The sequence below is a fragment of the Myotis yumanensis genome, unplaced genomic scaffold (genome assembly GCF_028538775.1).
Source record: "Myotis yumanensis isolate MYYU_CA2020_CCGP unplaced genomic scaffold, mMyoYum1.0.hap1 SCAF_3, whole genome shotgun sequence".
Taxonomy (NCBI): domain Eukaryota; kingdom Metazoa; phylum Chordata; class Mammalia; order Chiroptera; family Vespertilionidae; genus Myotis; species Myotis yumanensis.
This window is the reverse complement of record NW_027223754.1, coordinates 95,940,926-95,956,102: the sequence shown is the minus strand read 5'-3', so window position 1 is coordinate 95,956,102 and position 15,177 is coordinate 95,940,926. Positions and strand designations below refer to the sequence as shown.

Genomic DNA, 15,177 nt, shown 5'->3' with positions numbered 1-15,177 from the left:
CTCTTTCTGACAGGGCTTTAGGTGGGGTTGGTGCTGTTTTGCTTTCAGAGAATAAGATGGATATTTTTTCCTGACTCAGAGCTATTCCTCCATGAGTGGCCCAATATATTACTCTAGCCTTGGTTGGTCAGAGATCTTATATGGAGACCAATGGGATTGGCTGGCAACCTGGAGTTTTTATCAGTTTGGTTCCCAGAATAGTAGGGCATACTGGCCCCTCTTCCAATCCAGTCACTGAGGGCTCCTTGGGACTATTCAGGCCCATAACCTTGGCCTCTGCTTTTGTTTCCTCTGTAAAGCTCAAACTGTAGGAGTGGCAGGCTCTATTACCTGCCTTGAGGCTACTGGGAGGGGCTAGCTCTTCTGGGGAGAAATGGCCACTTAGGTTTGGAAGCTTAAGAATGTCCCAGTGCAGGACTCCTGGCCATGTCTCCCTGCCTTGCTTACCTCCCCAGCCTCTCCTCAGACACCTCAAGTCTGCGCTAAAGCCTCGGGTGAGTTTTTCAATGGAAAAGTCATGTGTTCTGGGTTTAGAGGATAAAAGCAAAGACAAAACCAAACCAAAACTACTATGAAACTGCACTGTGCTGCTTGGGGCACCTTTCACCTTTCATGGTGCAGCCTTTTGCAGCTGTGGTCTTGGGTCCAGATTCCCTGGCAGTCAGCAGCCCTGTGACCTTTTCCTTTTCACAGTTGGATGTTATGCCTGTCACCAATGGACATAGCTTTGGTGCAATGCAGCTTCCTCCTTATCTTCTTGGCCTGCTGGCTGGTTGCCTGTCTCAAACCCATGTCCCCATTCCTACCAGTCTCCAGGCATCCTCTGCCCTTTATTGTTGTAAATTGTCTCTTCACCTGTGTCTAATTTGTTAATTCTGGGTGGATGTTCTCTGATTTAGTTGTATTTCCAGTCTGGCTTCAGGATGAGATGCACAACATGTCTACCTACTGTTGACCAAAAAGCCTTACTGAAAACATAAACTATCAATTAATATATATAAGATGTTTTATATGCTGTATTCTTACAATAAAGTAAGCTAGAAAAAATTATAAGGAAAAAAAGACACGTTTGCAGTGTTTATTGAAAAAAATCCACATATAATTGACCCTCACAGTTCATACCCATGTTGTTTAAGGATCAACTGTGTTAATAACAGACAAATTAGATTTCAGAGCAAGAGATAAATATCTCAGAGATACTGAGGGTCATTTCAAATGACATAGGAATAAATTCATCAACATTTATGTAGCTAAATATTTTTTTAAAAATATATTTTATTGATTTTTCACAAAGAGGAAGGGAGAGAGATAGATAGTCAGAAACATTGATGGGAGAGAAACATCAAACAGCTGCCTCCTGCCCACCCCCCACTGGGGATGTGCCCGCAACCCAGGTACATGCCCTTGACCGGAATCGAACCTGGGACCCTTCAGTCCGCAGGCCGATGCTCTATCCACTGAGCCAAACTGGTTTCGGCATATGTAGCTAAATATTTATATATCTAATATTTGAGCTTCAAAATGCCTGAAGGAAAAGCTGATAGAACTTCAAGAAAAAAAATTATTAAAATTTATAGTCATAGGTTTCAACATGCCTCTGCCAATAACTGATATAACAAACCCACAGAAAATCAATAAAGATATAGGAGATTTGAACAAACTATCTACCTATTTGATATAACTAATATTTCCATAGCACTCCTACCAGCAGCTGAATACAAGTTATTTTCAAATGCACAAGGAATATTTATTAATGTTATTTTTTTGGATTATAAAACAAATCTAAATAAATATATAAGTATTGAAATCATACAATATATGTTATCTGACCATAATTAATTTTAATAAGACAATAGTAACACAAAAATATCTAAATATTTCCCAAATATTTGGAAATTAAATAAAACATTTATACATAACACATGGGTCAGAAAAGAAATCAAGTAGAAATTAAAGAGTATTTTTAACTAATTAAAAATTTAAAAAATAATATATTAAATTTGGGAGTATGTAGTTAAAGCTGTGTTTAGAGGAAAACTTATAGTACTAAGTGCCTATATTAAAAATAAAGAACATTAATGACTTGTGCATATGCCTTGAGAAGCTAGAAAGAAAGAACAAATTAAACCAAATGTAAGAGAATAAATAAAAGAATAAAAAGCAGAACTTTTAAAAAAGAAAACAAAAGCAATAGAGAAACTGAACAATAATAGATACAGAGGCAGAGCTGCCTTAAACTGATTGTCAAACTGCAGTGGGAAGGCCAGGGAGGGTTGGGGGTCAGGAGGGAGGGGAGTAAGAGATCAACCGAAGGACTTGTATGCATGCATATAAGCATAACTAATGGACATAAGACACTGGGGGGTAAGGGAGGGCAGGGGATTGTCAAGGGCAGCGGGGGGGGGGGGGGGGGGGGGAGGACACTTATGTAATACCCTTTGTAATACTTTTAGCAAAAAAAAAAAAAGAAATAAAAACCTTAAAAGACAAAAAAAAAAAAAGCAATAGAGAAACCAATGAAACCAAAAACCAAAAGATCATTCAAAATTAATCAACCTCTAACTAGATTAATCATTAAAAAGAGAGTACAGAAATGGCTAATGTCAAAAATTGTAGAGGGGACACCACCAATGATCCTCTAGACCAGTGATGGCAAACCTTTTGAGCTCAGCGTGTCAGCATTTTGAAAAACCCTAACTTTTTTTATTTATTTATTTTTTTCCGCTTAAAGTATTACAAAGGGTATTACATAAGTGTCCTTTTGAAAAACCCTAACTTAACTCTGGTGCCATGTCACATATAGAAATTTTTTTATATTTGCAACCATAGTAAAAGAAAGATTTATATTTTTGATATTTATTTTATATATTTAAATGCCATTTAACAAAGAAAAATCAACCAAAAAAATGAGTTTGCGTGTCACCTCTGACACGCGTGTCATAGGTTCGCCATCACTGCTCTAGACATTCAAAGAATGGTAAGGTGATAATTTGAATAACTGTATGACAACAAATATATTTTTTCCACAGACTATTTGGCAGACTTTCTAATATACAAATACTATCTCAATGACTAACTAAGCCTCTGCCATTCTCATATTAGGTTCCAATTTGAAGTACTTGTTTAATTATATCTATATATAAAGTGACCAAAGAGGATTATTGAGAACTCTTAAGTCTGTTGTGATCTGCATTTGGGCCTTACCAATACATTCTTAAATTTTTAATGGTCTTTTATGCAGCTCTCTCATAGCTCCTTATCTAAATCACACACTCTGGAGAAAAGATATTATGTTCTATGGCTCTTTTATCTACCTCCTAAATCTAAATATAATGTTGAATGATACATTGTTTTTGCCTAATAAATACAATCAGAATTCAATTCAGATGAATGGCAAAATTAAATATTTACTTTCTACCTTTCTATTATTCTACAAATGGCATAGAATTTGTCTACAGGATATCGCTAGCTAATTATGAAAACTGAAAAACTCATTCACAATCTCTAGATCTCAGCTTCCTCACCTATAAAATGGAATTGCCCCACATTTCACAATAAACATTGCAGTTTTTTAAAAAATGGTCTTTTTGATTATTTGAATGGGCTTATAAAATGTAGATTAAAGTGCAAATGCAATTCAATATAAGAGCTTTTGTTAAATAATAGAGGGAATATTTATATCATTTTGTTGTTAATATTGTTACAGAGCAATTTCTGCTTTAAATTCTAACAGAAAATGTAGCTAGTAGTGGTATAAATTAATTAGAACTTGTATTCTCACATACCTAAAAGCTAGAAGGGGCAACTCAGACACAAGTTCACACTCACCATTGTTGACGCCATCCTCCGGTCACTAGGTATCTGCTAGGCAATATTCAAGGCATGTGGCCAAGGAAATGTGCCAATGCATGCATCCTTTTCATCAGAAAAGCAAAATCCTGCCTAAAACCCCCAGCCCACCCTCAGCAAATTTTGGCTTATATCTCATTGACCAAAATTGTGTCACTTGGGTGCCCATAGCTACAAGACAGGCTGAGAAAGCAATTAGCTTTTCCAACATCTGCAGTGGAAGGCAGAAAAATAAAAGGGTTTGAGAGTGCCCATTGGATCAGACAGCCCTAGTGGTTCCCAGATAGCTTATTTTGTCTAGGCACAGGAGTAGACCTCGCAGCTCCTCCCATTCTAGGGGAATGGTAGAAAACAGCATCTAAAGATCTGGTTCTGTTGTAGAACTGTCAGTTGCTAGCTATGACTTTCAGTGAGCTGTAATTTATTTCTTTGAACTCAATTTCCTCATCTATATATCAGAAATAAGGGTACCTACTTCAAATGTGGAGGATAAAATGAGAAAATGGATGCTAAAATTGTGGGTAAATATTTAACTCTTATTATCATGCTAATCTAATCTAATAAAAGGGTGATATGCAAATTAACTGTCACTCTGTCACAAAGATGGAGTTGCCCATAGCATCTGTGCCCCAGCCGAGGAGGGAGGGAGGGCATCTGGGCAGGCAGCACACACAGCTCGGTGCACATCCCTAGCCCAGCGGACACAATGCAGGGCTGGGGGTGTGGTCTCAGTGGCCGCCGCGCGGCTCGGAGCACACCCTCACCTCAGCAGACACAACACAGGGGGGCCTCTGTGCATGAGCTGAAGAGGAAACACCTTTTCTGACCTCTCATTGGCTAAGCTCCCTGTACGCCACCACTCACAGTGTTCTTGGTAACTTGGGTAATAAGAATCCAACAAGGTGATCTAGGGTTTTTCCACCACACTCCTGGAGGAAAAAACTAAGGTCCGCTGCTGAAAGGGCTAAGAAATGTCATATCCTGCCCTAGCCGGTTTGGCTCAGTGGATAGAGTCTCAGCCTGCCAACCGCAGGGTCTGGGTTCGATTCTGATCAAGGGCATGTACCTAGGTTGCAGGATCCTCCCTGGCCGGGGCCCAGGTCAGGGCTCATGCAGGAGGCAACCAATCGAAGTGTCCTTCTCACATTGATGTTTCTCTCTGTCTTTCCCTTTCTCTTTCAAGCTCTCTAAAAATCAATGGAAACATATCCTCAGGTGAGAATGAAAGAAAGAAAGAAAGAAAGAAAGAAAGAAAGAAAGAAAGAAAGAAAGAAAGGTTATATCCTATGAAAGACACATCTTGAAAATGCCTAAAGAAAGTTGTCATTTTTTCATGGTGAAGGGACTAGAGTCTGTGTTGATGAAAACACCATGGCAGCTGCAGTGGCTGGCAGTGGCAGCAGCATCGGGGTGATGGGGCTGGCACCTTCCCCTGATCAGCCCGGTCACCTCCTGCAGAGGGAGGCCAGTCTGCTCCCACGGGGAGCAGGCCTAAGCTGTCAGTAGGACATCCCCTGAAGGATCTCAGTCTGTGAGAGGGGGCAGGCTGGGCTGAGGGACACCCACCCCAGTGCACAAATTTCGTGCAACGGGCCTCTAGTCTATATATATATAAAGAGGTAATATGCTAATTGGTCCTAACGGTGTCCCAGTCACAACCGTTCAACAGGCTGTGTGCCCACAGGAGCTGGTGGGCAGGGACGGGTGCGGGAACTTGCACCACTGGGACTTGAGGCTTCTGCCGGGGGCAGCCTCCCCGGCAGAGGCACACACAGGCCACCGCACCACCCAGCCTGGAGGGGGGCATCAGGATGGGGGCAGCCCCCCCCGACGGAGGCATGTGCAGGCCCGTGGCACTGCCTGGCCTGGAGGGGGGGGGTGTCAGGATGGGGGCGGGGCCTCGGCGGAGAGCTCTCAACATGCCTGTGCTGGGGTCTGAAGGTGCGAGAGGAAGGGATAGCAGATGAGCAGTTAGGGGGTTTAGGCCAGGAGGGAAGAGCAGATAGGCAGTTAGGGGGATCAGGCCAGGAGGGGAGAACAGATAGGCAGTTAGGGTGATCAGACAAGGAGGGGAGAGTAGTTAGGGCCATCAGGCGGGCAGGCAGGTGAGCACTTAGGACAGTGATGGCGAACCTATGACACGCGTGTCAGAGGTGACACGCGAACTCATTTTTTTGGTTAATTTTTCTTTGTTAAATGGCATTTAAATATATAAAATAAATATCAAAAATATAAATCTTTGTTTTACTATGGTTTCAAATATCAAAAAATTTCTATATGTGACATAGCACCAGAGTTAAGTTAGGGTTTTTCAAAATGCTGACAAGCTGAGCTCAAAAGGTTCGCCATCACTGACTTAGGAGCCAGAGGTTCTGGATTGTGAGAGGGATCCCAGATTGGAGAGGGTGCAGGCCAGGCTGAGGGATGGCCCCCCGCCACCGCCCATGCATGAATTTCATGCACCAGGCCCCTAGTTATTTATAACAATGCAACAACAAGTATTAAGGTTACATAATTGGATAAAACATGAAATGCTGGTAAATCCATCTGCTTTCACAAAGCAAGTTGGAGAATTTCTGCCCTTAATAGAATTACAAAGCACTTCTATAATTCTTTACTTCTGAAAAATCATATTTCCCCCCACAACTTTGGAACACATTTGGTTTCCTCTGAGTGAACCATAAAGCACTAATGTAAGCATAAAGCTTCTTTATCTTCCAACAAAGAGCTCAAAAAAATAGTCATCCAACAAATTTTAAAAGTTCTTTTGCAACTATGAGAAGCCTTTGCATTTTAAAAGTAACATGGTACTGCCCTAGCAAGTTTGGCTCAGTGGATAGAGCATTGGCCTGTGGACTGAAGGGTCCCGGATTTGATTCCGGTCAAGGGCACATGCCCAGGTTGCAAGGTTGAACCCCAGTAGGGGGCATGCAGGAGGCAGCCAATCAATGATTCTCTCTTATCATTGACATTTCTATCTTCCTTGCCCTCTCCCTTCCTCACTGAAATCAATAAAAATATTTTTTAAAATAAATAAACAAAATAAAAGTAACATGGTATTTCTTATAGAAGAGCTAACCATTCTCTGATTTATCTTCTTAAAATATATCATGTCCTAAACATAAATCTGTGATGATGGAGAAATTATTTTATATGAATCTTAAATTTGTATACAAATATAAAAATATAATCATTATAAATAATATACAGTTGGCTAATTTCTTAAATCCCTTTCTAGGACTCATCTCTGCTTCTACATTCTACTCAGAATGTGACTGTAAATGCACAGAACTCTGAAGGGGAGGTCACTGGAAGATTAAAAGTGGGTGAGTGAGGCTTCATCACAGTGCTTTGCATATATGTGGTCCATGAACAGTGTGCTAAATTAATAAGTTTGTTTTTTTCTTCTAAAGAATTCAAAGTTATTTATGAACAATCAATGTATGAATTTAGAAAAATATCATGTTGTGCTGACCACAGAGAATAAGTAGCATCAGGGGACAACCGTCTGAAGTATTTTAATTAAAGTTATTTTGATTCCAAGAAATGGAGGAGCATTCAAGGTACCACAAGAAACATAATGATTATTACAGGATATAAAAGAATCTCACAGAGACAAAAGAAAAATAACCAAAGTAGTTGGCCTCAAAAAACAGAGACCGGGGCTGAGACCCGAAAGTATTTGTTTTTTCTCTCTCCCTCATTCTCTCCCTCTCTCTCTGCTTCCTCCCTATATGTCCCTCTGCCCCTCTCTGCCAGGTACCCCTGCTTCCCAGTGTGTATATTTGCCTCTTTCCCTTGGGTATTACAGCTGCATCTGTTCAAACTTTATATGACCTCCAGGACCTCTCCAGTTTTTCATCTGATTAGTTGTAGTTCTCAACACCAACCAATTTAGTCTTTTAATTCCATTAATTCTAAATTCATGACTTATCTTCAACTGAATGCCCTTGGCCAGGCTATGCAAATCTATCCAACCAGAAAAGACCAGAGAATAAGGTCACATGGGAGTGAAGTCACATAAAAACTTGCATGGTAAAAAAAAGGATTCAGGCAAAACAAAAATATATAAAAGAAATAACAAAAGGGTAAGCCAGCATGTAAAAGAAAACTGTATACATTCTCTACACCATCAGCATTCTATATGTTTGCCAAATTTAAGAAGTTAGATGGCCCTTTTGATTATGGGAAAATAGATGAAAGTTATACTGCCAACACAAGCTGGTTAACTTTGTGTCTTTTTATTTATTTATTTATTATTTATTTATTTATTTATTTATTTATTTATTTAATGTTTTTATATGTATGATTGAGTTTATTGCAAGAAATTGTAAGAGAAAATGGAGTTGAAGAAAGAAAAGAAGTGAAGACACACCTGGATAGGGGTTTTCACACTGGGCCTACTATCCGCAGGCCTCAGCAGCCCTTCCATGGATCCCTCCAATTCTCTCACATCAAAAGGTTGATCTTGCAAGTAATTTCCATGTTGTAGATCCTCCAGCAAATTTCATAGTTCTACCTCTTCCTTCAGTGGCAAAGCTTCTCATAGTACCTGCATCTATTGATGTCCTCAATGAACACATCCAAGCTGAGGATTCTGTTTAAGGTCCTGTATGCCCCTTCCATGTTCCCTTCGTATACCACCACAGTCCTGGCAATGAACTTCACATGTCCTGCTATGACCGTGGAATTAAGTCCTTAATCTGTAAGACCCCAAGCCCTCGGGACCCAGCTGACGTAAAGCCTGCTCACAACAGGAAGTGGAAAAAAACAAACAAACACACGTGTTTCTTCTTTTAAATGGCTGTTTTCACAAAACAGAATAATGTTACATTGGAAACTACAGCCATGTGTAAACCTGATGGTTCCTTTTTATTATACTAATACAAGAACTCCATATTTTATGTTGTTTTAATCTATAACTTATTTCACAAAATTAATTGTATTTCTCTTTTGCTTAGAAGTTTGTTTGATCACTAAGTCCAGTGAAATTCTCAGTGTATCTAGAGATGAACTTGAGCTTATTGGGCATACATGTTCTTGAAACTTGTCTAAGTCAAGTGATATGTTCTTGATTAATTATATAGTATTATAATTTATCTTTACAGTCATTTCTTAAATTTCTTTAAATGACTAGCTTTAAAATGTTTGCAGGATTTTGCCCATTTTTGTCATTATTTCAACAAACATTTATCAAATGCCTATGTACCAGTTTCTATATGCTGCAAAGTAATTAATAACATATAAGTGTTATTATTTTTTAGAAATTACAAAAGTAAATAACTCCTTTTATATTCTTAAAAATGATTTAAAACAAATCCTCATTTTCTCACTTAATTTTTGGTTAAATGTGGATTTTCATATATCATCCAAGGGAATTAGAAATAATAGAAGTTTGTTGCCAATTTCATGAATAAAAAAACGAAACAAAACTGAAGCACTAAAAAAGCTAATTTGCTCCAGAAGGATCAGCTAGTTAGTAGAAAAGTCAAACCAGGAATGACCCCAGGACTTGTTTCTCTCAGCCAGGAGTGTTTCCACTAGCCCTCCCTCTCTCTAACCAGATTTCCTTAAATTATGGCATGCCAGTAACTGTTACAGCTATTGCAAATATAGTTACCATTTTTGAAAACAAAGAATTTACTGGGGAAAAAAAGTTTCCCATTGGAATTACTTTGGTTTAAACTGTTAGCCTCAAATCTTGACTTTTAACCTTAGTTTCATGCCTGATCACTAAAATTAGTAATTTCTATTAAATAATAGAGTCCCAATGCACAAAATTCATACAAGGGGCTCGGCCCCCACCGCTTCGGCTTCATCTGAAGGACGTCCAAATGACATCCGGTTTAATTATCATATTATGCTTTTATTATTATAGATTTGGTTGGAAAGCCTCTTATGTTGAAAACCCTGAGCTAAGGATTATAACTCAGTTCACCAAATCCAAGATTATTTTCAGTAGATGACTTCTGACAATTAAAGTCATTCCAGCCTCACATTTTCTAAAAGAAGTTAAATTTAGCCAATCCAGATATTAAAATGTAACTTATGTGAACTAGCCAAATTAACCCCATTTAATTAAATGAATAATTATTTATCATTAAACCACTGAAAAAAATGGCAATCAATACAGTCAAAACCAAAAGTCTTAAATTCCAAAAGAAATCAAGCATTGAAAAGCAAGCACTAATAGCTAGCATTTCAAATCTATGAACTATGTTTTTTTTTTCTTTTTATTAAATTTATTTGGGTGATATTTGCTAATAATTTATATAGGTATCAAGTGTGTATTTCTATGATATACATAATCTTCATGTTGCATTATGTGCCCACCACCCAAAGTTAAATAATCATCCATCACCATATATTTGACCCCGTTGAACTAAAAGATATCAAATCATAAGCAACAATAATAGAATCTTACCTTATAAATTCAGCTCTGGTCACTACAGTTAATTTTCTTTTGATTTAAAATAACAGAAACTCATTCTGGTTAGCTAAAAAATGAGACACACTCAGAAGTATGCAAATTGTACTCAGATGGGTTTGTGAGATTTGATATTTGTTTTGAAATGATGTTATCTTAAATTCAAGCAATCACAGTGGAGTGGGGAGGGCTGTTAATGAGGCATATTGTATGACAGGAAGAATTTGATTGTATTTTCACTAGACAAACCCTAAGCCAATTTCACAAATTCATCAGATCATAAAACCTTCCTTTATTTATTTCCTGTACGTTTTATTTATTTCCTTCCTTACATTAAAAATTAATTTTACCAGGTAGCTGTTTTACTTATCACCAAGATAGAATTTAAATTTTATTTCTTAAAGACCTTTTCTACAAAAGATTACTTGCTCAGTTCTAATCCATGTCCAGCTAGGTTATAAAAACTAGTAGGTTATTAATAAGAGTTAAAAGATCAATGATAAACTTAATTATTTTAAGAGATTACTATCCCTATTATTTTGGTCTTGTTATCTTTGGAGAACAATTTTTTCTGAAGTGGAAAACATATTTAAATTTAACATTCAATGTCTATATTTTTAATAATATTAAAATGAAACTTTATTCACTACTGTACCTTTATTTAAATAGTACCCTTTACTGGAGTGCCTCCTTCTCCCTCAGTAGGGAACCATAAAGTGTTTCCTCAAGGTCCATTCAGATATCATCTCCCCCAGCGTTCTGTTTCTGACCCCCAGGGTGGACCATCAATTACTTGTCGAGGTTCTCATTGAACATTGTCCATGCTAGTATCGTGGCATCTATCAAATTGTCCTGGAACTAAATTTATATGCTTTTTTCTTTTATAAACTATGAACTTATAAACTGTGAGCTACATCTCACTCACTTATATATCCTCAATTTTTATAGCACAGGACCTTGAGCATAAAAAAATACAATAAATTTGTGTTGAACAGAAACTACATTTTCTTTTATTTAAGCAAATGCTTATATGGTTTGTTACTAAGAAAAATTAGACAACTAAATTCATTTGTTGAAGATTTCATCAATATATACAAAACAATGATTACAGAAAAAAGTCATTAATTTAACACCTTTTACTTAATAAAGCCTCCTAAAATTGTTATATAAATCTCCAGCAAGCAAAACTATTTGAACTCTTACTGGATAAATTATTTCAGATTTTTTTCTTCTTAATTTTAAACTCAGATAACTGCATATTGAAGATAACTGTATATTCATCATTTAATGAAAATCAGCGTGTATACATAAGGTATATCAGTGACCCAGGTATATGATGACACTGAATCACTGGGTGACTGAGTCTGAGTGAAAGCTCAAAAGAGCAAAAATACAAGCAACTATCAAAAAAATTAACGCAGGCTTCCTTAAGAGAAAGAAGATAAAAGAGGAAAAAATGAATCCACTTTATAAGGGACACACACACACACACACACACAAACACACACTCTATTTAAAAAAAACAAAAACAATGTTTATCATTTTTTAAATTAAATCTTTATTCTTCAGATTATTATAGTTGTTCCTCTTTTTTTCCCCCATAGCTCCCCTCCACCAGGTTCCCACCCCCACCCTCTGCCCTTACCCCACCCCCCCACTGTCCTCATCCATAGGTGTACGATTTTTGTCCAGTCTCTTCCTGCATCCCCCACACCCCTTTCCCCCCGAGAATTGTCAGTCCACTCCCTTTCTATGCCCCTGATTCTATTATATTCACCAGTTTATTCTGTTCATCAGATTTTTTATTCACTTGATTTTTAGATTCACTTGTTGATAGATGTGTATTTGTTGTTCATAATTTGTAACTTTACCTTTTTCTTCTTCTTCCTCTTCTTAAAGGATACCTTTCAGCATTTCATATAATACTGGTTTGGTGGTGATGAACTCCTTTAGCTTTTTCTTATCTGTGAAGCTCTTTATCTGACCTTCAATTCTGAATGATAGCTTTTCTGGGTAGAGTAATCTTGGTTGTAGGTTCTTGCTATTCATCACTTTGAATATTTCTTGCCACTCCCTTCTGGTCTGCAAAGTTTCTGTTGAGAAATCAGCTGACAGTCATATGGGTACTCCCTTGTAGGTAACTGACTGTCTTTCTCTTGCTGCTTTTAAGATTCTCTCTTTGTCTTTTGCTCTTGGCATTTTAATTATGATGTGTCTTGGTGTGGTCCTCTTTGGATTCCTTTTGTTTGGGGTTCTCTGCACTTCCTGGGCTTGTAAGTCTATTTCTTTCACCAGGTAGGGGAAGTTTTCTGTCATTATTTCTTCAAATAGGTTTTCAATATCTTGCTGTCTCTCTTCTTCTGGCATCCCTATAATCGGATGTTGGTACGCTTGAAGCTGTCCCAGAGGCTCCTTACACGATCTTCATATTTTTGTATTCTTTTTTCATTTTGCTTTTCCGGTTGGGTGTTTTTTACTTCTTCGTATTTCAAACCTTTGACTTGATTCTTGCGATCCTCTAGTCTGCTGTTGGATCTCTGTATATTATTCTTTATTTCAGTCAGTGTATGCTTAATTTTTATTTGGTCCTTTTTCATATCCTCGAGGGTCTCACTAGATTTATTGAAGGACTCATTAAATTTATCGGCAGTTTCTAGAAAATTCTTGAAAAACCTTATAACCGTGGTTTTGAACTCTATATCCAGTAGTTTGCTTTCCTCCATTTCTGTCATTTGTGACCTGTTTCTTTGTCTCCGCATTTTTATGCTTCCCTGTGTTGATAGAGTGGCTTTCTGTGCTAGGTGTCCTATAGGGCCCAGTGGCTCAGCCTCCCCAATTACCTGAGGTGGACACTATTGGTGCACCCCTTTGTGGACTGTGTGCACAGTCTTGTTGTAGTTAAGCCTTGATTGTTGTTGGTATCACTGGGAGGAATTGACCTCCAGGGCAATTTGCTGTGAGAATCAGCTGTGTCTACTGTGGGAGAACTTCTGTGCTGGAGACACCCTTATGGGGCAAGACTTGCTTCAGTGGGGCTTTGGTGCTCACTGAGTCTGCCCCCTGAGTGTGTCCCTTATGGATCTGAGGAGTTGTAATCTGGATGGTCCCACTTTTACCACTGGGTACACTGGCACTTGGATCTCTAAGGAGGTGCTAATTTAGCCTCTGCCTGAGGTTACCCAGCAGGAGCTATGAAGAGATCTGCAGATTCCTCTTGTTTGTTTGTGGTTTGGAGGTGCCCAGATGAGGCCCAGCTGTGAAGCAATGCAAGCTGCTGTGGGGCCTTGGGCCTTCTTTTGGAAGTTCTGGGTCTCTCTGACCCAGCTGCAGTTTGTTAGGTAATTTTAGATTGCAAAGGGCCAGGTCATTCATATGCAAAAACCTCTGGGCACAGCTTGAGTGCGGCGGGGTCTCAGGGAATCAACAGGATGGAGCAAACAGCTATGGCTGATCCTCAATCCTTCCCTAAGAGGCCCCAGGTCTCAGTGTCCCACGGTAATCGCTGCAAGCACCTCTGAGAGAAAGCCACCCTCGAATTCCGCCTGCTGCCAGACAATCCAGTTTCTCCCCGTATGAGTCTGGGTCCCCAGAGACTAGCCCGGAACTGGAGTTGAGAGCGGGAGTGTGTGTCTCCTTCCCAATTGAAAAAGACAACCAAATCCTCAGTTGCCAGCCCTTTCCACGAGCCTCTGTACCTCTGCACTTGACTTCCGCACCTCCTCTGAGTCTCAGTGTGCTTTTCTCTTTCCTTCTAGTTGTAGAATTTCCACTCAGCCAGCTTTCCTGTGGTTCTGGATGATGTCCGTTTTGTCTTTTAGTTGTATTTTTGAAGTGGTTGTGCGAGACAGCAATTTCAGGTGTTTACCTATGCCGCCATCTTGGTTTCTCTATCCAAACACACACTCTTAAATGAAGGATCAGTGAAGGGTTTTGAGGTACAAATTAATAAAATAATATAAGAATACATTGGTGACCATGTCCAAAATGGATTCACATATTAATTGAAAAGCTTCTATTTAATTTCTAGCAGGTATCCATCAACTTTAATGAGGAACACAGGGACACATTCACAAAAACTATAAGCTATTCATTTTCTCAATAAATTTACTTTTCTAGATAAGAATATAAAGCTAACATGCAAAAGAACTAGGGAACACTTGTAATTCTGTAAGCAAATGGTGAGAGCTGTGTTTTAGAAAGATTAATCCATTATGCTGCCAGGGTTAGAAAAATTGAAAGTATGAAGTGAAATTATGAAATAAAATGATGAGTATAGGACCTTATTCACTCCATGAGGTGCCTGGCCCATAATAGCACTGGTTAAATGTTTGCTGAATACAGTAATGATCTGAAAGGCAATGGGTCTAAAGCACATGTGAAGGAATTAAACTTGGAGGAGAAAGTGATGCCTTTGTCACTGAAATAAAAAGAAAGAAGGAGTGAAGAAGACAAAAATACGTTTGGTAAGGGCAGAAATTTGAGGGAGTTCTTCCATGGTGATGACTGTTTTTACCATGGAATAAGAGGTGAGGACCTCTTCTGAGGATAAGGGCAGAGAAGATAATCTGAGTGTGAGTCATTTTTGCCATTAAAGTGAGCCATTTATAAGATTGTCTTTCATAAATCTCACATTTCATAATATAAAATTCTTACTTGGTTAATACTCAAAAGAATGCAGATTTTAAATAATATGAGTGGCAGAATTAAATTGTTTTTGGCAGATTTCAAAAAACCTAAAAATTAACTTTTAAATAATTTATGAATACATATATTTGATAAATATTAGCACAGTTTTGACAGGAATTAATTTTAACAATATAATAGCTTTAGGCTTAGAACTTAAAAACTCATAAAATAAGATAAAAACTATTGGTTAAAAAATTCTAAATATTTAGTAATTT

The 15,177-nt window shown here is 38.2% G+C and overlaps 1 protein-coding gene and 1 pseudogene across 3 annotated transcripts in view; one reads left to right on the top strand and one right to left on the bottom strand.

Annotated features, from left to right (window-relative positions):
- The window catches only part of SGCG (sarcoglycan gamma), a 158,589-nt gene that overhangs the window by 80,560 nt on the left and 62,852 nt on the right, over positions 1 to 15,177 (top strand). For all 3 annotated transcript variants that reach the window (XM_070407494.1, XM_070407493.1, XM_070407495.1), the window contains one exon: positions 7,088 to 7,175. In XM_070407494.1, coding sequence (XP_070263595.1) covers positions 7,088 to 7,175 — 88 coding nt within the window. The remainder of the gene's footprint in view (positions 1 to 7,087; positions 7,176 to 15,177) is intronic.
- Positions 8,266 to 14,792, bottom strand: LOC139005100 (small ribosomal subunit protein bS21m pseudogene; annotated as a pseudogene).